The sequence below is a fragment of the Cyanistes caeruleus genome, chromosome 7 (assembly GCF_971803275.1).
Source record: "Cyanistes caeruleus chromosome 7, bCyaCae1.hap1.1, whole genome shotgun sequence".
NCBI lineage: Eukaryota > Metazoa > Chordata > Aves > Passeriformes > Paridae > Cyanistes > Cyanistes caeruleus.
The window spans coordinates 24,043,388-24,069,704 of NC_141707.1; the positions used below are offsets into that span (position 1 = coordinate 24,043,388).

The following is a 26,317-nucleotide window of genomic DNA, read 5'->3' on the forward strand; positions in this document are numbered from 1 at the left end:
ATCATCCCAAAATTATGCCAAAATTTTGTTCCCTTTTTTCAACAGAATTTACTTGATAATGATCATGAATAATAAAAAGATTTCATGCATTATGACAACATAAAGCTTTTTTTTTTTTTTTGCAAGTTTGCAAATATGTTTTAGAAGGGAAACATTTATTACCAAATGCTGAGAGTTGGCCAGATGAACTAATATCCTTCTTTATCAGACATTCCTGAGACAAGAGGCAGAGCAACTTTTCAGGAATCTCCTTTCCTTTTCCTGTGCACTTTCCCGTGTAAAAGAAAATGCACGTTTGTAAAAGGTAACTATTTAAGCCTTATTCCTGGCTGTGATTAAAGCAAAATTAAAAAGCATGGAAACAGTGTATTTAGAGTTCATTCTGGTGTTTTTGCGGAGAGCTTTCAAAAATCTAGTCAAGCAGGAGAAACGGGCACATAGACTTCTCTGTAAGGCGTATAGCTGGCTTCTGGCTGCAAGTCTGTCTGACATTGAAAATATTTCTTGAGTAATAATCCTTTACTTAATGTGATGGAATTTTTCCAGTTCAACTTCTTGTAGCTTGATTAAGCAAATTAATTTTTACATAATTGGAAATCAGCACAGCTCTTCATGAAGTTGTTGCTTGGTATTTAAAAAATAGTCTTAAAAGAACATTGACATCTCAACTATTTGAAAAGAGACAAATCCCAGGCAGCATCCTTAGGAAATGCTATGGACTGTATAAATCCGATTACCCAAATTCTTTCTTGGCTGAAACAGAACATTATGTGATGGTATCTATGAAATGTATAGCTAATACCCCTGACTATCCAAAAATATTCAGTATCTGCATATTATACTAATGACTAAAGCTGCCCAATCCCTTTAGAGATATATATATATATATATATATATATATATATTTATTCTCAGCAACATTAGGGGTAAATGTAAATATTTCGTTAGCAATTCTATAATAAGAAACTTGAATTTGCATAAGATTGTTATAGTTAAAGAGCATGCATTCAGCTTTAGACAGTAATTGACTGCAAACCTAATTTTCAAACCTATAGAAATCTGTGCAGTGTTCCTGGGGTGTGTTTGGGATTTGTTTGTTTGATATTTGGATTTGGGGGGTTTGCTGTTGTTTCTTTGGAGTTTGAGTGGGTTCTTTTGGTTTGGTTGGTTGGGTTTTCCTATACATTAAAGTTATGGCATTTAAAAAAAAAATATGCTCCTGCTCTTCTGTGTTTTTTAACATTTGAGAAATTTATCAATTCAACCTTCTCTACTTGAAGGTTGTGTTATTTTTTTTAATACATTTTGCTGTACAGATTCAATTATATAGCAACTTAAAAAAACAAGAATTTGTAAAAAAATGGCCTTAGAGAAATGTTTTTCTACATCATGTTTAAATAGATTTCTGTCTTACTGAAACATATGTTCTTTGGATTTAAAAAGAACTAAAACCATGAATATTGGCACAATTTGGAAATTACGTTGTGCCATTGATTGATAGGTAGTTGAATGAAAATGAACTGAAAGGCTTGTGGAAGTAAATGTGTATTCTTCTACTGCTTAGACAAATGCTTGTGTTTACCTGAGTTATAGGAGAGTTACAGATGTGTGAAGAGGCACCTTTCCATGTTTAGTTTGTACATGTCAGTGTTTTTACTTTGCAGTCAGTCATAAACAGAAGAACAGACTCACCCTGAAAGAGAGAGCAATTTAAAAATTTCACAATTTGACAACTTTTTTTACGTCATTTTTACATGGAAACAAACAAGTGAAAAAATGTGCTGAAAAGGGTATGCTGGCCCTTAATGTTGACTGTCTGGCAAGGACCCCTTATTTAAGCTTTTTTAAAACCAGATTCTGTAACCAGCTATGCCAAAGAGATGCTTATCTCTAAGAAATAATTTAAAGGTTATAATTGGAGAAAGGCCTTTTTATTATTCTTAAACCATTTTGTTGATTCTTCCCCCACCCTTTTTTTCCCCCATTTATTATGTGTTATTATATGTGTTCCCTAAAGGCCTTCTACACATTGAAGTCCACAGTGAAACTCACTAGTGGGGATGAAGCAGAGAAGCCACTGCAGGACTCCCTATTTCAAAGCTGAACCAATATTCACCATTGACACATTCATTCATCTGTGCAGGGTCATTGGAAATCCTCTTTCTCTAGTTTTGCCTTCCCTTCAGGGAGCATTGCTTAAAAGAGCAAACCCCTGATGTGAAGAGATAGAAGAATTCTCAGCGTGGCCAGTGGTGCCAGGAATCGAATTAAAGTTGTCCATTTGCAGATGACTGTATGTATACTCAGCTCCAGCATATTCAGCTGCGGAGCTTTATGCTAACATTTTATTTGAAATGTTGAATGTTGATGGTGGCATTTGATTGTATTAAAAAAAAAAAAAAAAATTGGGGGCAAAAAGTGGTTTCTCAGAAAAAGAGAAAAAATGCTGAATTTCAAAATGTGCATGGTTCCTGCTGTTACTTTTAGGTCTGGAGGTTGTTAAGGATCACATGCCAGGGAGGTAAATAATTACAGAATTTACTTCTTTGGGTAATTTAACACTTGTCACTTAGTCTGCTATTGTTGACATCTCTATTTTGGCATAAATCAGATTCTGACATTACTAAACCTGCAATTTTGTTTTTCTTCACACACATTATCTCTTCCATGTGAAAGGCACTGGGGAGACACAGGCTGCCATGAAATCTGAAATGCCTGCAGTCAACACGAAGAGCGCCTCTTTATTTCAGTTTCATTTCCTGTTAATAGAGATGAACTTGGTGCACATTTGGGCACATTTAGAAATTGTCAAACAGAGATTCTGTAAAAGGAGTTCTAAGAATTTAAAGAAGTCTCTGTCAGTTTGGAGGATGAAAGGATAAGCATAGTTAACCATTTGGTCACCTGCCCAAATTCCCATCCCAGCAAACACAGTCCCCGCACGTGTGGGCGGCAGAGGAGTTGTCGCGGTATATCCCTGTCCTTCGTGACTGCTAGAAGGTTTAATTCTTGTGACTAATTTCAAAGAAATCTCAGGCAAAGGGTATTTCTGTGAATAACGGTGGCACGATCTGCCACCAACATAAATCGCAGTTTCTTCAAGGAGCATCAGGATAGGAAGGTGGAAGAAAGAGTTGGAGGCTACAAATTACACCACTGCCTAATTATACAGCTTTATTCATATGACTAATGAGATATCCACATACATGTTAGCAACACAGAGGTCTAAATTATAGACATTCATAACAACTTGAAGAAGGGAGCCAGGGAACTGTTCAAACAATTTAAATTCTCTGTCACAGCAACTTGTGACTTTAGATAGAGCCATCCCAGAAATACAGATTAAATTTTCCTTTTCAACTAAATCACACAAGCGGTATCTTTATGCAGTGCATATAAAAGTAAGATCATTGTTCATCCTGTAACCAGCACTTCTATACCCAAGTATGTTAGGTGTTATAAAGAGGTAACATTACAGTGAGATATTTTAATCTAGTCGAATGACCTTACACAAGGGGAAGCATTTTTCCAAGAGGGGCAGCTCAGTAATGAGGGTGAGGTGTGTCCTAAAACGCCCCAGAGCTCATTCTAGCTTATCAACTGCTGCTACAATTCCTAATTTGTGGGGCACTTGTGCTTTTTCTGGGCAGTCTATCATTTAAAGTGCTATGAGAGACAGTTTAATCATTTTAAGAGTATGCTGCGTAACTGATCTTAGAAGTGCCCAGTACTCACCAGAGATTTATTGAAAAAACATTTGTACCATGACTGTCTTTCCTTTGCAAATAGTCAAAATATTAAAAAAAGCAGTCATGCTCAGCAGCAGTTTTCATTGATGCATTTAGAGCATTCCTCCTCTTTAGCATCCAGACCTTTTTTAAGAAATGTCATTGCTGGTTATCCTCAATACAAAATGGCCCATCAAACCTACCTTGGTGCAGTCTTACCTCTTAAATATCAACCCATGCCCCGTAACCATTTGTTATCAAGTACCTTTTAGTTCAGTCATGGCAAACTCAGTTTAATATATAGAATGAAAAACAAAAAATGGATAGGACTCAAGGCAATTTTTATTAAATCCAATATAGGATATTTACTTGAAATGTTTTGGATGCATTCTTGAAAGGGTGACAAAAGATCTTTGCATAATAATGTGCCTAGATAATTATGTGCCTAATGAAAACCATGAGAAGGGGAAAAAAAAAGGAAAATACAAACAGCTAGCAAAAAAAAATGAAGTAAATTTAAGTTTTCCTTAACCTTAGCTTTGTACTTAGAAAATGCTTGAGTATAAAGGTTCTGCTTCATTTTCCTCTCTTTTGTAGACTGAAGTTTCTAAAGTTCACATAAATGTGATTTTCTTGTTTCTGCTGTCTACTTTACTATTTATTCTCAGTATTAGCTATATCTTCAGAGCAGTCTACACCATAAACTGGTATGGTGGGTTAGGGATTCACTTGCCACTTAGCATGTGAACTGACATGGAGTGAGACGGGATTTTTCTGCATGAATTTCACAAGTCGTTGGGAGTAAGTGTGTTGAAGGGCTGTGCTGTATCTGCAGTTAAATTCCTGAAGTGAGTGGCAATCACCCAACCTGGCCTTCAGTACATGAAGAAACCAGAAACAAGCTTGATAGGTGGTAGGAACAGGATGCTGCTTTGTTCACTTCAAAAACCTTTGCTGTCCTATTTTCTGACCACCCTTTAGCACTGCTGCTCTTGATTTGGCACAGCTTTAAGTTTGAGATAGAGGACAGTGCAGAAATGCATGTAAAGAACTGAGGAATGGGGAAGGGGAGAAGGAGGTCATGTGTGTCAGATACAGGAAAAAAAGATGCATCTGAAAGATCTGTGTCTGTTGGAGATCTCCTATCTTGTTGCCAGTGAATAAACTCTTAATGTGGCTTGATATAAAAGGAATTAACTGGGGGTTTTTTAACGTTTTTTGTTAAATGAAACTATATCTTTCTCTAGGCAGAAATAATATTGCCATATACTGTAGTGCAGCAGGAAGGTTGCTGACAAAAGGGTCATCTAGCATTTCTCAAAAGGATATGTATCAGGATTGCAGTTGATGTAGTCTGTACTGGGACAGTCCAAAACATGGTGGTGCTTTTCTGTTTGTGTGATTTTTCTGTGTTAATTCCAGACTAGACATTGAGCCATCACTAGAGATAAACATCATCTTTGCTCTGGGACGGGAAATAAATATATGTGTACATTTATACATATGTATACATGGAAAGAGAGAGAGATTCTCTGAATCAAAGCTTTATAATTCTTCTCTTTACAATTCACATAAAATACAAATACAGAATCAAAACTGTAATAGCAAGGAACATATTTCCCATCTCATGCTGCAGGGCATAAGCTAATCTGCTGCTGAGATCAGGCAGGAACCCCCCTTCAACCCTGTGTTGTTTTTCATTACACAACTGGCTGTTTGCATTATGTTTTTTATTAGGACTTGATTGTTTAATGACAAAGATACAGAGTTATGCTAAAATAAATAGAAAGCTCTGTAGTAGAGAAGGAGAAAATAGACTCAATGAAAAATAAAGACAAGGACTGCTAGATACTGCTGCACTCACCCCAATCCCTCTAAAGCCTGCAAATGTGTTCCTCACTTACACATGCATTTGCTTTATTAACCCCCATCCCCCAGCAAAACCTACAGCTGTATTGCAGAAGACCTGGTGGTGTTCCTTTTGCTTCCTTCATTTCATAAGGACATATTTCAATAAGCAATTTCAGTTGGGAAAGTTGTGTACTAGACTGCTCTACCTTTAAAGAAAGAACTGGCAAGTCTGTGTATTTAAACCAGTCTGAAATGCAGGGAATATTGTCTGCCTTAAGATAAAGGATTGCAGTTCTGTTGGACAAATGTTCTCATCTGCTGCAACTCATCTATTATGTAGCTTTTGTAAATGTGTTATAATAGAACAGTAGCCTTGGCAGTCTGCAGAGTTGGTTTGTGTGCAGTTGTTCGGTCAAGTGATTGCTTATACTGGAACAATTGAGTTTATTTTTGGGTTTGGAGGGGTGGTTTGTTCCTTTGGAAAAGCTGGCAAAAAAAGCCCATGCAGGACACCAAGTGAAACAGTTTCATATGGTATTTCATCCAAGCTGCTTTCTACTCCACACACAGACACACACACAATAAAAAAATCATAGAGTTATAGAAATTGTAGTGTTATAGAATGGTTTAGGTTGGAAGGGACCTTAAAAATTACCTAGTTCCAACTTCTCTGTCATGGACATGCCATGCCCTTCCACTAGGTCACTTTGCTCAAAGCGCACCCAGCCTGCCTTGAAAACTTAGAGTTGAGGCATCCACAGATTCTCTGAGTAACCTGTTCTGGTGCCTCACCAATTATTGCTGTAAAGAATGTCTTCCTAATATCTGATCTATACCTGCCCTCTTTCAGTTTGAAGCCATTCCCCCTTGTCCTGTCACTACATGCCCCTGTAAAAGTGCCTCTCTGGCTCTTTTGTAGTTCCCCCTCATATACTAGAAAATCACCATAAAGAGAGAGAAGAGAGGACTGAAATCTGAGGTGTTCTGTACTCAAAGGTACGCTACAATTGTTTATGGTACCTTTTGCTGAAGGGCAAGTTGTGGTCCTAGTTGGAGAAGGTGAACTATAATTAATTTAATTGATGGAGGAGTAAGTCTGTGCTACTGTAAAGCTACAACAAATTTTGCATGAAGTCTCATTTCTGCCATTTCTGCTTTTTATGCTGTCTTGTGGTGGAGTTGTCCTGAGACAAGCTACTCCAGGGCTCAACTCTGGTTTTGATGACAGCAAACATTCCCACTTGAGCTGCTTCCTGCTTGGCCCTGTGGAGAGTCCTCAACCTCTACACTGTGGAGGCTCTGGTTGATGGCAGCGCCTTAAATATGGGTGTTAAGGTTCTTCTCGCTGTCCTTTTTATAGGGTGCTGCTGCTCTTTCAGACCAATTCAGTGTTTTGGGGCACATTCTGCCTGGAGTTCAACCTGCCCTTGTAGCTTCACCTCCTTCTTTAGCTTCCTACGCTTTTTCAGTTTCTTATGCTAGTCCATACTCAGATATACATGACACACCATCTCAGGGTAGCAGCCTGGAGTAGTATAAAATTTGGTAGGTCCTAGTTCTTCAATGGAAACTCCTCTAAAAGTCAAATCAGACTTTTGTGATCAGGTTAAGCAGGCTTGGAGATATCAGGAGGAAAAGTCTCAATTGCTATTGAAAGTCAGGCAGTGTTTGGGGTCAGCATCTTAGGTGAGCAGACTGGTATTTTGTAGACTTGATAAAATACAGAGGATCTGAGGCAGAAAAGTGATTCTCTAACTTGCTGTTGTTTTTGTGGTAGTGTCAGGCTACAGAGGGAATACACCAAAGGTTTCCCCCTGCTTTAATTTTGTGTTATGAGTAAGAAAGGATGGTAACCATAGCTTGATAATGATGCCTAAAATACCTCTTGTGAATGCTACATTTCTGTCAACTCCAGTTTTAAAGTACAAAAAATATCATAATGTATGATATTGAAGGACTTACTAATGAACAATTGATGCTTCAGAGCATCTGTGCTTAGTAAAATCAACAGTACAAAATGCATATTATGCATCTTGGACCATCGGGTTGTCACTCACGAATGATGTGAAGTTTAATGCATTATTCACAAGTACAAGAGGAGGCAGTCCAAAGCAGTTGTGGAGTCTCTGTTATTTTATTTTATCGTGCTTTATGTTATGTTATTTTGCAAGGAGTAGAAGCTAAGTATTTGACTTAAAGGTGCAGAGTTTGGAATTGCATGATAGGATAAGCAGCAGCCACACTAAAAATGTTGGATCTAAGTAAAATTCAGTTCAGACTTAAGATACTGGAAGATATTTTGATCTTAAAGCTACAAAAACCCATCTGGGAATGAGTTAAGGGTGTGGGGCTGTGTTGGGATTTTTTTTCCTTTTTCCACTTTGTAGTGCAAAGAAGCACATACCACTGAATCAGATGAAACTGGCATTAATTTGGTAGTGTCAGTTCTCATTGTCCTATTGATTCAGAAAGCTGCAAACAGATACGAAGGCTTAGAGGTTGCATTTAGGGCTGCTGAAGTTTGGGGCTAGGGTATACAAAGGATGCAGTGGGAACACTCATTCAGTAAGGAACTCTTCTTAACATCTTAACATGGAATGCCAATATAAAAAGAGAACTGGTCTTCATCATTTTGTTGGTGGTTTCATTATTGATTACTCATGTTTATGCACTTCTTTCCAAAGTCTTGGCCGCCAACACAAACCTTGTCCAGCAGAATCTCTAGTAAGCAAAACAACATTTGCATCCCGATGTATTTCTTCTATTGGGAGAGAAAAAGGTTGTCTCGGTCATTTCTTATTGATAACTTTAAATATTATGTCAAGCTGAAATCAATCGTATGAGAGAACAGAAACTATTCCTCGAGATTCACTCTGGATATTTAATTAGCTAGAGTTTATACATGCAATTTGTTTTCTTTTTTGCCACTTTCAGCATTTGTTAGGTAGTAGTATTGATGCGACTAGTGCGGCAAGGTGTACGTCTAGTTAAATTGAACCTTCTATCGATGAAAACTTAGCTTTTGTGGGTGGCTGTCTTTTATGAATAATATATGTCACAATATTACATTTTCAGAGCTGTGTTGTTCTTTAAGAATTTGGGGGGTTCTGCTGCTAAGTAGATATTAGGACTTGATAGTATGTGAAGCATATAGGAGAAACAGCATTGGCTATATATGTATGTGTGTGTAAATATAAATACATTTATTAGATATCCATAATTTTATTTTGAAACCAAAGTAAAATTGCTGTTTTTTCTCAAGCATTTTTAGCTGTTACTGTGGAAGAACTGACAAGTGTTTTTTCAAGTATCTCCTGTTATTGGCCATTTTTGTTCATTATTATTCAGCTGGTGACAACATTTATTATTTGTATATTAATGACTGGAATTCTTAAGAGATGGAAGAGCAGTCAAACAAAGCTAGGTGAAATTAACTTTATACATGTTTTGTAGTTGATACCAGGCTTGCAGTACTCTGTACATTACCTAAATAATCTCTGATTAAGTATCATTTATAGACCTAATCCAGCCTCACACAGTCCTTTAAGCAGTTTTAAAATTTCCTCTGGAAATATTGAGCCCCAAGTATTTTCAAATATATTTTCATGGGGAGGAAAGTCTATATTGCAGTAAATATCTATCATCACAGCTACCAATTCCTTGAGCTTAATTATGACACTACTAAATGTGAAAATCTATTCAGTGCTAGGAACACTTTTCACATTACATTCACGCTAAAGATTGGCTGTTAAGAGCTCATTACTGGTAGTTTTCTAAAGAGCGGTTTATTAAACACTGTTACCTAATAAGCATCTTTGGTGGTGCAAATTGCTGAAAACAGTAATGAGTCTGATTAGACTTCATTTCAATTACGACAGCTTGTCTAGCAAAAAAAAAAAAAAGGGGGGAAAAAAAGAAATCTCTCCTTGATGCTTTGGAATCTAGCTACAAGGCATTAGATGGTTTAAAAGGAAAATGCCACCTCTGTGTTTCCTTTCCACAGTTCAGTAATGAATAGAGAGCTGTCCAAGTAGCCATCCAATTTAACACATTGGAAAACTAGATGGGCAGCGTTGGAAGCACAATCCTGTTTGCTTAAAAATTCTACAAAGACTTTTCAGTTAGTATATCTAAATAGGGTCATATTTAGGTTTCCTCTGCTTCCCTTGTGTAATAGTATAAAACTGTAAGAAGAATGAAAATTAAAATGATTCACTCCTATCTGCTTTGCAGAGGTTATGCATTCCTCTGATTAGTGTAATGCACCTTTCAATTGTTATCTGTAAATCTTTTACAGATCTGTAAATCTTTTGCATGCAATCACAAAACTCTCACAGTGTTCACAGTACCTCATAATTCAATCTGATCTTTGTTTTAACTTTAAAAATTATTTTTCTGTAGTAAAAGTACTTTTAATGTTTACTACTGGTATCAAATACTTAAGTGAATATCTATTTGTTTATGTACTTAATTCTTGAATCCAAGTGTGTTTAATTATATTAGTGCTAAGCACTAATATAATTCATAACGTTCCTATATGCTACTTACACATTCTGGATGAAAATAGAAAAAAGAAATTACTCTTATAAGTGCTGAATACTTAGTAAGATTCTAATGTTCCTGTTGATAGTGTATAGCATTTTTAATACTAAATCCAAGTGGATGCACTTTTCTAATATTATTTAATACAAAATTAGATGGAGACTTTTCTAACCAAAGCCTTGTAATAAAGTATGCCTGGAGAAATGGCAGAAGGGGGATGTACAGGGAAGGATACAGGGCTGCTGAAAGCAATTTGTTGGACTGGTGTCTCAGAATGTGGCTGAAATCAGACACTGTCCAGTCAGTTTACAGCAAATTTTAGGAAGGCTCACATTCAATAAAGTTTGAATGCCACCTAATTAGACGTAGGAAATTAATCAGAAGCTGAGCTAGTGCAGTGAATATCAGAACTCTCTATCAAGATTTTAATGAAATATTTTCCGTGATGAATTTTTATTAAACACGCACCCCAAACACTGGTGAATAAAATATAATTTGTGTAATTAACACATTTTAATGTGACACATTTATCTCCTTTGCAATAAATTGTAAACTTCAGTAGTTCTTCTGACTTCAAACCAGAGAAGTGACAGGAGAATCGAGACCATGAACCTGGGATCTAAGTATCTTGTATTGGCCCCAAAACCCCTTTTTTGGCTCCTTTTTGTGATGCTGCCTTTCTACCTTGTTTTTGAAATTCTTACAGTTAGCTGTTATGTATTATATATATTTTGTGAGAGGACTTTCATCAGTGTGCATCATCAAACATCAAGTGAAATAGTGGGGAGGCGGGGGGAAGTTGAGGTTTTTTTAGCAGCGTACAAACACAAGTGCTATTATTCTGCTATACAAATGTGTGCCTGTAGTGCGCTTTGAGATGCTAATCAGTGGAGCTTGACTTCTGTACCCTGAAGCAAATTTTAAAAGTATTTCATCATTAGGTGACTACATATGCAATAAGACTATGGACAAAGTAACAGAAAAATAACACAGATTATTGTTATTTAAGCCATCAACAGTACTCAGCTAGTTATTGATACAATCATTGCATGGTTTAGATTTTTGTTGTATCTTGAAACTGTTTAGAGAAATGGCTAATTTTGTGTGATAGCTGCAAAGGAATGTGACATTTTATCACCTGGGCTCTATAATTTCTTTCTGTTTTTAAAACCAGCATGTTATTTTTTTTTTCCTGCCCTCTTTTTCTGCCTGTGCCACCCTCTCAATGGCATACTGTGTGTGTCTTAGGACATGGCTTAACTTTTCCTATTGCAGGATGAACTTCACTTTTTTTTTTTTTTTTTTTTTTCTGAGAAAGAAGAACCAACATCTAATATGACGAGTGAGACTCTTTTCCTTACCACTCTCTCAAGGAATATGGAAAAAATACCAGCATACACAGAGTTCAATTTCTCAGTTGAGACGTTCTCTCTTTGGTGCCTTGGTGCCTGTGTGTCTAAAATATATAAATGCAGACAGAGAGAGATTTCTATATTTGTCTATAGAAAATTCCCTGTTCCTCCTCTCCCCGTCCCCCAGATAATTTGTCAAGCCAACTGAACAATCTATATAGTTCCTTTCAAATGCTCAGGAAATAATACAGTAAGTCCCAAACCAAGAGCATGCAAAAAATTGGCTATATCCCATTTTTCAGCAGCTAATTCAGATACATTTTATTGAGTGAGCAAGAAAGAATCTTTGGAATTTTTGAAATACAGTAATTGAAAGGTTTAAGTGGGGGAAAGATTTATCTCAGCTTAGTTTTTCTAGGATGTCAGTTCTTTGGTTGTGCTTCTGCTTTTAATCTTGTTTCTCTGCTTTGGGGGGAGCAGGAAGGAAAGGAAGGGTCAGCTGCTCACACAGCCGAGCCGGGGAAGGAGCTGTGCCGGAGCTTTTTTCCCTAAGAGCGTGATTAGTACAGCTCTGATGACTTAGCTGAGGTGTTCCCTACGCTGGGGAGGAAATCTCGGGTTCCATGTGGTAACATCATCCCTCCTTACAACAACGTGATCTCCCATACTGTAATACAGACATTGTTGTATGTTTGGGTTTTTAATGGAGACTCCAAATCAGTGTACAGGTTGATAATACAATCCGTTTGCACAGGATATTCTCTTTGCAAAGGCAGTGTGTGCCAGCAGTAGCTGCTCTGAAGCGTATAGTAGAGAGAAATGTGTGTGGTGTGTGTCTGGTACGATGGGAAAAAGGGAGAGAGTGGATGAGCTCTGCTAAGAGCTCTCTGCTCTTAATCCTGGGCCATGTCAGGAGCATTCTAAAGCAGTTTATCTTCATATGTCGTCTTGTATATAAGAAACAACACTAAACCCACCAAAACTCATTTCATATGTAGCTTTTTCCACAGCCTTCAGATCAAAGTTATTTTCTTCAGGCTGGACTAAATTATACACAGGTCCCAGGAGTGAAGGACACTGAATTAATGCACTATGTCAACCAGTCCTGGCTATAGAATATTTTTACTGAAGTGTGAGACACAACATCTCTTTACTATTTCATTAAAAATTAATGTGCAGATTGCCAAAAAGCATAAATAACATAAACAATTTTTGTGAAAGCTTTGTATACTGTGGACACATGTTAGGGATTTTTTTTCTTGAGTATCAGATTACTTCTATATATACATTTAATCAGTATTTGTTCTCATTTAGCTAATTAGCAGAAGTACTCTAATCTGAGTAAAGCAACTGTTCATACCTATCCTACAAGGGTAGGTTTTAGAAAAAAGTGCTTTAAAAGGAAAGCAGTATTCCTAGCTCCAAGCTGGAGCATTGTGCTACTGGCCCATGTAAATTTGCTTTTTCACTTATGTTAGTTGAATGTAATGGGTCAAACATGACTACAATTATTTGAAATTTATTGAAACTGAGCTTTACCTTCATATTTGCAAAGCAAATAGAGTTGGCCAGATGGATCTCTGGAATTAACCTTTTGTTGCTATACATAAAGCTGTGAAATACATACCTACTTTTTTTAGGTATGATGAGTGAAAAATATATTAAAATTATATTATAGTGGAATTTATACAGAGTGCTGCTGTTAATTGAAGGGAAATATATTTTAAATAATTCTTCCTATCTAACTTGGTCTTACGGTTTTAAGCAAGGTGATTTTCTAACATTTTGGAACAACACAGTATAAAAATAATTCAGCATCAGTTAAATCTGTATTTATTGTGCACCCACTTTGTTCAAATAGTATGTCCCTGCCTGGCAGTTTTAACCCCATTTATCCTCATGCACAAGTGCTCACCTGTTATTTACTCACATAAGAGAAGGTCGATACTGCAGAACAAGGGGAGTGCTCTGTTGTGACATAAAACATACATATTCATTATCTCTGCTGTCCCTTTGGACACGTGTGATATGTCCTGATGATCTTTATTTGGCAAAAGGAAGTGAGCTTAAGAAGGAAATTGTCTTAATGGATTTACGATACATGAAAAAAGGGTTTTAAAAAAGCTTTATTAGTGGCAAGCAACCAAAGCAATAATTCTAAGTGTGAATTAAAGAGTAAAAGGAAACAATTTGCTAAAACATGATTAGCAACAGAAATGGAAAAATACTAGAATCCGATATTTGAAAATTACAATTTTCACATATTAAAGGTTTTTTTTTTTTTCCTAGAAGCTTTTAGGTCAAGATCCGAATGTTCCATAACAGGCTCCCTAGTGCTGAAAATTTATTCCTTTTGCCTCTCACTTACTTGCTAAAAAACAAGTTCAGGGTTTTGTGTTTCACCTGCTTCAGCTGATTACGTGAGAAACACGATAAAGCATGAAAGTATTTTGTCTGCTCTGCTTTTAAGGATTTGTGTTATGCTCTTTCAAGGTAAATGTGCCTCAAACTCCGCTTCTTGAAGAAAAACCAAATAAGAGGCTACTTCTACTGTTTTGTTGCCTAAAAAGAGAGTATGCATTTTGCTGCACTTCTAAAAGCTTCAGTTGGGTTTATTTGAGCCTTGAAATAAGCATTTCAGTGGGAGCACATTCACACTCTGGGTCTAAAATATTTTACATTTTCAAATTTGCATAAATACTAGTGCCAAGTGGCCAAACTCTGTATTCATTCATTGTTTTATTTTATAACATGAATATTCTAATTCCCAGAATCACTTGTTATCCTACAGCAGTTATATTGATTTTCATGTTTATATGGGCAAAAATCATAGATTATGTGGTATATTAAACCTTTTAAAAATACATTATAGCTATAAGTGTATGTTCAGTGGACTGCAAAAAGTAATTTTTTTCATGTAAGTTATGCTTACATTTGTTTGCAGCTATTGTTTTTCTGAGTATTCTCTCAGGAATTATTATGATCTTATTCATTTGGCACTGACAAAGAGCATGCTAGGACGTTTAAAGACATGGCACTGTTCAGAGCCACTTGACAAAAACAGCTTAAAAATGTAAATCCTAGCAAGAGGAAGTATCATAATAGAGTAAAAGAAAAATCACTTATTGTTTTCGTTAGTGTGTTTTCTAGTTGGTTTAGAAAAGTGTTATGAGCAAATTAGTATGGTAAGGGCAAACCGACATAATAAAATATTTCAAATATAAGCTGCATTTAATCACAAATATGACCCAATCTGCTACATAGATGGGTTCCAATGCACGTGTGCATGAGCGTCAAGGTGATTCCACGGCAAGGGTGCTTTTGTGTCAGGGATTGCTGCTGCAGAGAAACCACCAGCTCCGAGGTGGGCAGCAGGCTGGGAGGTCCTGGGAGCGCCTCAGAAATAGCTCCAGTCCCCACCGGCCGTGTCTGCGGGCTGCTGCGAGGCTGGCCTCCGCACCCAGCCTGCTTCTGCTGGCAAAATACGCCACTGTCCTCTCTGGACATAGTTTCCCTTTGCTTGCTTGATTATTATTTCTCCTTATTTCTGTTCCTTAAGGCCTTTGAAGCTAATGGATCTTCTAAGGGCTGTTTAGCCAGAAATGTCTTTGTGACTATCAAAGGCTGCTTTATGTAAATGGCAGGGAGGGGGCTTGTGGGAAGAGAACTCATTTCCTGTAAATGTATTGCAATTTGGTGTTGTAAGGTGTGAAAGTGTGATTTTTGAAAGAATAATCATTTGACAGTATTTAAGTTAGATAATTGGGGAGTATCAGTTTGGAATTAGTTTTTAATTTCATAATTTCATTTTCAACTGTTCCAGGCTTGCATAAAATATGTTTCATTTTACTTACTGCTTTCATCTTTAAGTGCTGTTGACACATATGTGGTCCTCAATATTACTCATAATTTAGATGTTTTGTTCTAAAGATTGAAATGTTTTCACTATCCTTGCTAGATGGAAATCATATTGTAAATACCCTACCAACAGCTTGCTCCCACTGATGTGCAGGGCATGCATATATAATAAAGGGAAGAACAGACCCCTACCAACAAAATGCTGAGAGCATTTTCCAGGCCTGTTTTTGTGAGTTTGTAGCTGCCACTTACTGAAAAAAGCTTACAAAGTTGGGACTGTACAGCTGGGCATCTCAGTTGGAGGCTCATCCTCCCACCGAGTCCTTTGACGTCAAAGGAGTTCCTCATGGACTAGAGCAGAGGTCTTCACTGAGTAATTAGAAAATAAATGTGGGAATCATTTTCTTTCCTTTTTTTTTATTCCCTGCAAAACATAATTAGCTCAATCCACTCTTCAAAATCCCTCCTGTTTCCAATTAAGAGAGATCAGTTGCACTATCTTCAAACAGCTGAAATTATGCTTATTAATAAAAAATTGAGTGTAAAAGAATTGTTTTATCTTGAATTAATTTTTATTATTACGGGACATATGACAGTATACAGTCTTATAAAATATTATCAGATTTAGTACAAATCCAGGGAGCTGTGTGTCCTACATCTTGAACAGCGGTTACAGTATGACTCATTTATTCAGCTCTGCTCTCCCATACTTGAGAAGGACTTTAAAATGTGACTTTAGGGCCTGATCCTCAAGGTACTAACACCTTCATCCCGCACTGAAATAAAGGATTTGAGGTATACTGGCGTGTTTCCAATGAAACACCTATTCATGTCAGTAGCTCTTTTGGCAGAGCAAATCTCCACATGTCCACAAGAAGCAAACCCTTGTCTAAAATCATTATGGTCTGTTGTCTAAATACTCAGTGTCTTGAATAAGTGGGGGCAGGGCTGAGTGTAGTAGTTCAGTGGGCAGGAACAGTTTTTGGGCTCCTAGGCTAAATGTGTAAGCAATCCAAAGTGATGAAGTTCACACACACTTTCAAGTCTAGAGAGAAAGTGGTTGGTGATACTTGGAGCTGTGGCTTTAGAGATGTTTCCTACCTTGCAGCACTGTGCTCCTACCCACCTGCAATGGACACTTAGCAGAAACATCCATTTGCACCCCTGGTGCAGTGCAGCCCTTCTCAACAGTGCATTAGGCAGTTGCTTGTATCATATTTTAACAACAGGCCTAAAGTTAACCTGCTTGAGCTCCTGATGCTTGCAAAGGAAGCTGCAGATTTGTGCTAGGTAAGACCTATGCACTGCAGGGGTGAATGGGGCAGGAAAAGAGAGACCACAAGAAGAGAATTATTTTCTATTGCCTCAGGTATGTTGAAGGAACACTTGAAGGCCGCTGATCCAAACTGAAACTTTGGTACTGGTTGGGAAGGTTGGTGTACTGCCCTGCTTCTAGTGCCTTGTGCATAGCAGCTCTAGGGCATTTAGGGTTTTTTTCACCAGCATCTGTAGAAGTACAGTGCAATCTCTTCCAGTATCTTCAGAAATCTACAGCTGTATATGATTTTAGTTTGATTATTTTATTAGAGGTGTGACTAGATGAGAGGTTTACTAAAGTCTCAGTATCCTTTCTCTAAAGCATGTTGCTACTAGTCAAATGGGTGAGTTGGGACACTGTAAATCCTTTGTGGTGGTTTCACCCACTGTGGTCCTATTTCTGGACCATGTTTCCATGCCGTTTTTAACAGAAACCCTTGTATTTAAATTGAAAAAAGGGCTAGTTATTTATCTTTTTTGACAGATATAATCCTGTAAGGGGATGAGAAGTTTTGACCTGGTACTGAGGGCACCAGCACTTGGGGGTTCTTTGTGTGCACAAACTCATCTGAGCTCCCAGCAGGATCAGGCCCCGTTGGACAGTGAGGATATGTAGATGTTGCTTGTTCCTTTTTGCATTGAGATTACAATGTTAATTTTTCATAACTCTGGATTTTTTTTCCTGTTTGTTTGTTTTTAATTTGAATTCATATATCTGAATATGTAAGTGGCTTTCGGCCATATGGAATTATTATATGTGCAACTGATGAAGTATTGTGTACTAGATTTTCCATTTTCAGGCTAAGTGCACAATATTAGAAGGGGAAATATGGTCAAACAGTTTGAAGTAATTCCATAATGAAATTGTTGACTATAATTACTTTAAACACAATCCACAATCCAGATATATCCAACTGTAAGAATTATGGAGCAGGGATGTATAGCAAGGCTGTCAGGACAGGGAAAAATAGATACTGCTAAAATAGCCTACACTGCCTCTCTATATAATATATTAAATTTATCTTAAAATAAATTCTCTGATAAGTACATACCTATACTTAAAGAACAGACTCCTTTCCCTTTTGCCTTTTACAGCCCATACCAGCACACTTTACACAGTTGAAAAATGTCGGTAGTTCAGTGGATTCCTAAGTTAGTAAAAATTTTTTTAAAAAAAAATACATTCAGCTTTGTCTTGCTTTTCAGAAACTTATTAACCAAATACACTATCTGCAGGACTGTGGTTAATGTCAGATTTTAAATTACACTAAAATAAAAAAAATGCAACCTCTAAATATGCCGTGATTTACCTGATTTTAGATGTTTGTATCAGCATTTGTATTCCTAACAAAAGAAATGCAGAAATATATATCTGCTCAAACAAAAAGCAATTATTAAAATACAGTTTGAAATATGGAGAGGAAGTGGCTACAAACATTAAGCAATTTGGGCTGGGCACAGGGAAGGGGAATGTTTGTATAATTAAAAAGTACAACAGCTGCTGCTGCTGCTTCTTTTTTTTCTCCCAAATCAGACATTTGACTTTAGTCAAACAATTTGTGAACTATTATCAAATAGAGTCAAACCTAGCGAAAGTTTTCTGCTTTTTCAATTAATATCAAATTGAAGAAATGGCTCTTTGTGCCCCCCATTCCAGACCATTCCAGTAGACTTCATGTAAATTCAGATTTCTCCACTGCTTACTAATGCAAAAAATATGCTTATGGTTCACTATTAACCTATGCTTCCAAATAACACTAATGATTGCGATGTGCTGGAATAAATGCTCATGTTTCATGGGATCAGAACAGTCCTGTTCTCTTAAGCTTATCTAATCAAAGCCTAATCCTGCCTTTACAGCCTTTGTTAAATGCACTGGTATTTAATATGCATCAATAAATAAACTTTCAATTATTGTTCAGTGAGCATATCCAAAGATAGCATGACAGTGTGAAACTACTGGTCTATCTAGCAATTATTCTAAATAAGGAATGCCGATGATGTGATTTTTCCCTCCTCTTATAATGGATAATTTAGATTTTCTGACATTCTTTTGCAGCCTCATAATAAGGAAAAGAAATTAATCTAGATGAATAAAATTCAAAGAATTGAATTTTTGCACAATCAAAACACATCTCCTCACTGTGACTATAAATTAAATTATTTTAAAAACGCATGATCTATTCTAAATAAAAAGACCAACTAATGATTTTTTTAAAGTATTTGTGAAAGGTATTTTGAAAAGCTCACAGAGTAGGTAGTGTGTGATGTTGTTGAGCTCTGACCCAGTGCATTCTTTTATCACTTTAAATTGAATAGATTTTTTTTTTTTTGAAGCAGTTAAAAAAACAATGTGCCAGAAACATATTCATTAGCTAAGTACAAATGCAGCCCTATCAGGTTCTCTGCTCATCCATGTCTGTTTTGCCTTTTTTTTCCAAAGTTTCACTGCTGCCTTAGTGCTTTCTTTGCAAAGAGTTTTTCCCATGGCATCTGTTCATTAGTATCTAGTGAAACATCAACCTACTCAAGTTTTTCTGCATCTCTGTAACAGAAGCTTTCTGTGTTTTGGTAACCTTATAAGCAAAACATTACAGAACACTGGTTTTGCTTGTTTGTTGGTTTTGTTTGACTTTTTTTTTCATATGAGGCAGTGAACTTGTATGCTGTCATGTGGTTCTATTTTACAGGAACATTAATAATTTTGGCTTTTAAAAAAGCTTGTGGTATTTCTCATGACATTAGAATAATTTCAGATACTGATTACTAGCAATTGGCTCTTGGTGATTTGTTCTTCAGATTTCCAGCAGAATTTTACAAAGTGTGATTTCTGGAAATTTCTGATAGTTTGTCATTAAAATTACATTTTAAAAATGCAATTTTTTAAATACATGCTTTCTATAATTTCTCCCAATTTCATTATATACTTACTCCCTCTGAAAGGTAATGGTTGAAGCATCAGCGACAATTAGCAAAAAATATTATATTCATGCTAAACGATAGAAATAAATCTGACAAAAACCTCAGTCTCAAAGCTGCATTTGTCAAAAGCACTTCTCTGAATTAACTTTCCTAGGATAACTGTATAATTGTTAACAGACACTTTTATCAAGTTGTCAAAGTGTTTGAAAAATGAGAGAGAAAGAGAATGCTCAGGAAGAAAAAAATCCACAAGTAATCAATGGCATGCTCAGGAGGAGTGAGATTTGCAGTAGTTGTACTAATAAAATATAAGGCTCAATTAGAGGTACTTTGCCATTTTCAGCCTAAATTTAAATGATTTGGTGATTTGCAAATACATGAATCCAAAAAAGAAAAAAAAAGAATCCAAATGCAAATTAGTGCAACCACAGTAAAATATAATTGCAAATGAATCTGTTGCTTTATTCATTTATTGTGTAATTACTGCAATCCTTCCCACCTTGTTTTCAGTATTTCTTAATCATTAAGTCGGAAGCATGACAGCAGTGCCAGCCCTGGCATGATTCTCTTTGACTAAAACCTTGTAAATTAACACAATTAGCACAGCATCATCCTGCTAATTAACTTCCAGTGTCTGGTGCAGTGGTTTTGCAAACAAGGAAGAGGGAGTCAGAAGGGAATAAACATGCCATTCTGTTACCAAACTGTGTGCTGTGTTAGGTTTAGCTCAGCGAGGCTAAGCTGGCCATGTCAGATGCCAGAGTCAGGCAATGAAGAGCTAAAGGGGTTGGGGAGAAAAACAGGAGGGGGTAGAAGCTGTCAAAATAGACTGCAGTAATTCAGAGGGGAGCTAGTGCCACAGATGCTTCATTTCGACTAGGCCTCCTCCTTATCAGGGAATCTGTGCCAGAGGGCAGAAGACTGTTTGCAAAAATCACTTTTGGTAATACGAGAGAGATTAAGGAGGTCTATTTGATACAGCTGTACAAAACCCAGCAATGTGTCTACCATGCACAGGTACAAGTTGGAGGGGGTTATCTTAACACTTGTAAATTGCTCTTACCTATTGCAGTGGATTACGAAGAGGAGGAATAATTCACATCACATTACTAAAATATTAATTGCTTTAAAACATTTGCGTTTTTTCTTTTTTTTTTTTTTTTAATGATAGGTTTGGTTTTGGTTTTGTATTGTTTGTTTCGGGGGTTTTTTATAGCTAGCTGTGGAAGCCACAGAACTTTTAGGGACTTGGCTTCATTTCTTTTTCCTTTTCTTCATCCTTTTTTTTTCCCTTTATTTTTTTTCTTTAACACTCTTTCTTTGTACCCTGGAGGCTGTGAAGCAGAGGGGGGGAAGAGAAAGCAAGCAAGGAGACCGACAGACAAGTCATGCTTGTTTTTTTTTTCCAGACCCTCAACAACAGAACTGAGAGGCAGAAAGGAGCCAGTTGTAATTCATACCGAGTTGTAGGCTTTGTGTGATGAAAGCGACAGAGCGCTGCCTGGGAGATTGCTTTGCTGCACTCCACGAAGCAGATTTGAAACTGTCGTGGACCACTTTAGATGAGAGTTGGATTATGGAATGACCTGCTATGTCTGTGTCATATTGTTCTGCGCAGGGTGCATTATACTCTGCTAACTAGGTGTTCAGTACCAAATAAGAGAGGTATCCTAGATGTGATCTGTCAGCTGTGTCTCATATTTTTATATTGGTTAAAATATAAAACTGAAACAGTGATGAAAGAGGACAGAGCAGTTGGATGCCTTGTACATTTACAATAATTCTCCACTCAGAGTATTTAAAATGTACTGAGTTTTATTTAATTACTTCGAGAGCAATGGCATTACCTATATTTTTTTTTTAAACAAAAAATTGACCTCCTACTGAATTGGCAAAAAAATTGTCTATGCGTGTATGTGCCTGTAACAAACCAACCATAGCACTTCTTAAGGGCATTACCTGTTCTTTCCTTAAAGACATGTGGTGTTAAGTACAGTGTTTCAGAGAGCTGAAGAAGTTCACAGACTGTATGTTTGAGAATGCATTTAAAAACATAAGGGAAAAGCTGAGGTCACCGTTGACTTTGTTGTTTCCTACCGCCCTAGGCTTGAAGATGCAGTGGACGCCGGAGCATGCCCAGTGGCCAGAACAGCACTTCGATATCACTTCAACCACCCGGTCTCCAGCCCACAAGGTGGAAGCCTACCGGGGGCACCTGCAGCGCACGTACCAGTACGCCTGGGCCAACGACGACATCTCGGCTCTGACCGCCTCCAACCTTCTGAAAAAGTATGCAGAAAAATATTCCGGGATTTTGGAAGGCCCGGCTGAGCGACCCATTCTCAGCAATTACTCCGAAGCTCCCTCGGGGCTGGTGAATGGTCGGAAGAATGAAAGTGAGCCTTGGCAGCCATCCTTGAACTCGGAGAGCGTGTATCCCATGAACTGTGTCCCAGATGTCATCACCGCCAGCAAAGCTGGGGTAAGTGCAGCCCTCCCTCCCGCAGACGTTTCAGCCAGCATCGGGAGCTCTCCTGGGGTGGCCAGTAACCTGGCTGAACCCAGTTACTCCAGCAGCACCTGTGGAAGCCACACCGTTCCCAGTCTTCATTCAGGGCTCCCATCTCAGGAATATGCCACAGGATACAATGGCTCATATTTGCATACCAGTTACAGCGGCCAGCCAGCACCTGCACTTCCATCCCCTCATCCATCCCCCCTGCACAGCTCGGGACTTTTACAGCCCCCGCCACCACCGCCACCACCAGCCCTCGTCCCTGGCTACAACGGGACCTCCAACCTCTCCAGTTACAGCTACCCTTCTGCCAGTTACCCTCCTCAAACCGCTGTTGGCCCTGGGTACAGTCCTGGGGGTGCCCCGCCACCCTCGGCTTACCTGCCTTCAGGAATCCCTGCTCCAACCCCTCTGCCCCCAACCACTGTCCCCAGCTACTCCTACCAGGGCCACGGCCTGACGCCAATTGCGCCGTCTGCCCTGACAAACAGTTCAGCCAGCTCTCTCAAAAGGAAAGCTTTCTACATGGCAGGGCAAGGAGAAATGGACTCCAGTTATGGAAATTACAGCTATGGCCAACAGAGATCTACACAGAGTCCAATGTATCGAATGCCAGACAACAGCATTTCAAATGCAAACAGAGGGAATGGTTTTGACAGAAGTGCTGAAACATCATCCTTAGCATTTAAGCCAACAAAGCAGCTAATGTCCTCTGAACAGCAAAGGAAATTCAGTAGCCAGTCCAGTAGGGCTCTAACACCCCCATCCTATAGTACTGCTAAAAACTCGCTGGGTTCAAGATCGAGTGACTCGTTTGGGAAGTATAGCTCCCCAGTAATGAATGAGCACGGTGATGAGCACAGGCAGCTCCTCCCTCACCCAATGCAAGGCCCGGGACTTCGTGCAGCTACCTCATCCAACCACTCTGTGGACGAGCAACTGAAGAATACTGACACACACCTCATTGACCTTGTTACCAATGAGATTATCAACCAAGGACCTCCCGTGGACTGGAGCGACATTGCTGGCCTAGATCTAGTAAAGGCCGTCATTAAGGAGGAGGTTTTATGGCCAGTATTGAGGTCAGATGCATTCAATGGACTGACTGCTCTACCTCGGAGCATCCTTTTATTTGGACCTCGGGGAACAGGCAAAACATTAATGGGCAGATGTATAGCTAGTCAGCTGGGGGCCACGTTTTTCAAAATCACTGGCTCTGGCCTTGTCACAAAGTGGTTAGGGGAAGGAGAAAAAATTGTCCACGCCTCCTTCCTCGTGGCAAGGTGTCGCCAACCCTCAGTGATTTTTGTTAGTGACATTGACATGCTCCTTTCTTCTCAAGTGAGTGAAGAACATAGTCCAGTAAGTCGGATGAGAACCGAGTTCCTTATGCAGCTGGACACTGTACTGACTTCTGCTGAGGACCAAATAGTAGTAATTTGCGCCACGAGTAAACCAGAAGAAATTGATGAATCTCTTCGAAGGTACTTCATGAAACGACTTTTAATCCCACTTCCTGACAGCACAGCGAGACACCAGATAATAGTACAACTGCTCTCACAGCACAATTACTGTCTCAATGACAAGGAGGTTGCACTGCTTGTCCAGCGCACAGAAGGCTTTTCTGGACTAGATGTGGCTCACTTGTGTCAGGAAGCCGTGGTGGGCCCACTCCATGCCATGCCAGCCACAGACCTTTCAGCCATTATGCCCAGCCAGTTGAGGCCAGTTACATATCAAGACTTTGAAAATGCTTTCTGCAAGATACAGCCTAGCATATCTCAAAAAGAGCTTGATACATACGTTGAATGGAACAAAATGTTTGGTTGCAGTCAGTGATGCTACTTTAAAAAAAAATGTAATGAATGTTGGCACACACAGAATCTGCTACATAGGGGTAGAGAACCCTTTTCAGTAGTGTTAAAATTGCAAAGGGTACTGGGAAGACTACGATTTACCTTGCCTCTAAAGAGCCAGGGTATACTTGAAGGAAAAGTGCATCAAACAAGAGCTGCTGATCTGAAAAAGCCACACATGACAGAAAGCGCATGTTGATGCTCAGTTCTGTTCAAGCTAGACAATACTCACCAAGGAGCAAGGTGCAAGTGGGTTGATTTCAGAAGGACATGAACCCTGTGTGTTGATTCCATTCTGCTGTTCTTGAGATTTAGTTGCTGTCAAGTGCCTGAAGTGGTGCTTTATTTTTTGTTTGCCTCACAATTACATTGGTGGCATGTGCTAATAAAAAGAGCTTTAACTTCAAACATTATTGGACTAAAGAGATGAACGGTTGTGTTGCGACAGAGAGCCAGATTTTTGCTATTCTAAGAGCAACAGTATTCCTCAATCCTGTCTGTTCTGTGGTGTTAAACTAAGAACAGGTAAAACAGGGTAATGGTAATCTGGACCTTAATTTCTGCAGTTCATTTCTTTTAATGTTCTGTCTGCAAAAACTCAGGAAAGTGATTGTGATTTGTACAGTACCTCAAAGGAATGTGTTGAAAGCACTATGTACTGCTGAGAGTTATAGGCTAGGCTTCAATGTTACTTTATATTAAATATGTATGTTTACCTCAACAATTGGAATATGGCAAGGAAAATTACTTTGAATGTATCCAGGAAAAAAAACTAAAGCGTGATATGACTGAAGCTTTACAGTTTTTAAAAACAGGAGCATTTCCCAGTGTTCAGGAATGGTTCTTTTGCCAATTTCTCACATCAAACCAGAGAAGAGCGATTTTTCTTATTGGTAAACTGTAAGAGTTTTCAGCATATTGCTCCTTGATAATAAGGTGATACAGTCTTTAGTAGGTGCATAGATGAATGAAAGAGCCACTTAATCGGTTTATGTTAGCATCTGAAACAGTCAAACGTAAGATTTGGTAGGATTCCGAGAGGCAAATTACCTTAAGCTGTGACGGCTGGCCTTTGTTGCATGGCTCTAGTCGTAGTTTTGAGGCTATTTTGGTGAAGCTGTAGGGAGTGGAATCAGTGTAGGTCGCTGGCAGAGCTATGGGTTGCAGAGCTGTTTATAGCAGTGCAGTGGACTGTGACCAAACGAACAGTACAAATAACAAAGCAAAACTGAACCCTCAAAGTACATTTACTTCCCTTCCCAAACTGTAAAGTTGAGTTTTTGTTGTGTACGTATGGCTTCATTGTCCTTAATGCAGTCTTCATTTAGCATCCATTAGAAATCTTTCAGGCTGGAGTGTGCCCACCATTATTTCTACCTCGGTTTTGTTACGTTTCTCTTGGAAAGCAAAGTAAGGAACAGGGCAAAAACCACCACCAACACAAGTCAGATTACATTAGGAATGCAAACCTGCTAAACAAGTTTCAGAGAGCTGCTGTTTTTTCCCCTGAAGTCAAGTGTTTCTCTGTGTTAGTGCTCTTTCCCCCCTCCTCTTTCCTCCCCCAAATATACATGTTCTGGTGTCTTCCTTCTGGAAAGACTAGCTGGCATGTGTGGCATTTTGCTCAGTTCTCCCCCACCCCAGCCCCCCTTTCTTTTTATCCTTTAATGCTTTCCGTGCAACTCTTTTGGTGACAGCTGACTGATGTTGGGTAATGTCTCTGAGCAAGAGCAGTGCGTGTTGCAGCTGCCCAAAGCCTCTGCCATCACATGAACAAAACAGCCTTGCTTTTTTGAATGTATTTTTTGTTTGTTTACTTTAAGGAAACAGTAACAAAACTGTTGCAAAGCACTGGCATTTAATGTTTCTCTTAAGTAATGTACGTCAAGACCATTAAATAAATGCACTGAAAAGCCCCAAGAAGAGAGATACCAATCTGTTATTAGGTCATGTTTGTCTTCTCAAAAATTGTACAGACCTTGTCCGTTTTGTTAAATCAATGGAGACTTTTAGCGTTCAGAAAGCTAATGAGGGATTTTGTGATATTGCTGGAAATTTATGACTCTTGATTATTACTTTTCTTTATTTTTTCCTTTAAGATATATATATATATATATTTAGATAGAACATGCTAAAAACAGAGCAAATAAACCAAAATCTAATTTAAGATGGATTCCTGGCAAACATTTTGTCTATCTAAAACTTTATGTTTTAAGCATAAAAGTACCATTTTAAAAACAGTGCCTTTCATTAAGGATATAGAAAGTAAGACTTAAGTACATCACCTGCTTTTCTTCTTTTTCTTTTCTTTTTCTTTTCAACAGCAATTACAGTCTATGATCCTTGTTATAGCCCAGTCTTTCTGCTTCCCCAAAC

General features: G+C 38.2%; 1 protein-coding gene across 11 annotated transcripts in view; it reads left to right on the forward strand.

Moving 5' to 3' along the window:
- Positions 1–26,108, forward strand: part of FIGN (fidgetin, microtubule severing factor) — a 369,233-nt gene extending 343,125 nt beyond the window's left edge. For 10 of the 11 annotated variants that reach the window (XM_086896845.1, XM_086896844.1, XM_086896846.1 and 7 more), the window contains one exon: positions 21,676–26,108. In XM_086896845.1, coding sequence (XP_086752971.1) covers positions 21,684–23,924 — 2,241 coding nt within the window. In that variant the 5' untranslated portion in view covers positions 21,676–21,683 and the 3' untranslated portion in view covers positions 23,925–26,108. Of the gene's footprint in view, positions 1–21,112; positions 21,236–21,675 lie in introns of those variants that run through there. The other variant, XM_086896851.1, reaches the window with a different exon arrangement.
- Positions 26,109–26,317: the final 209 nt, after the last annotated feature.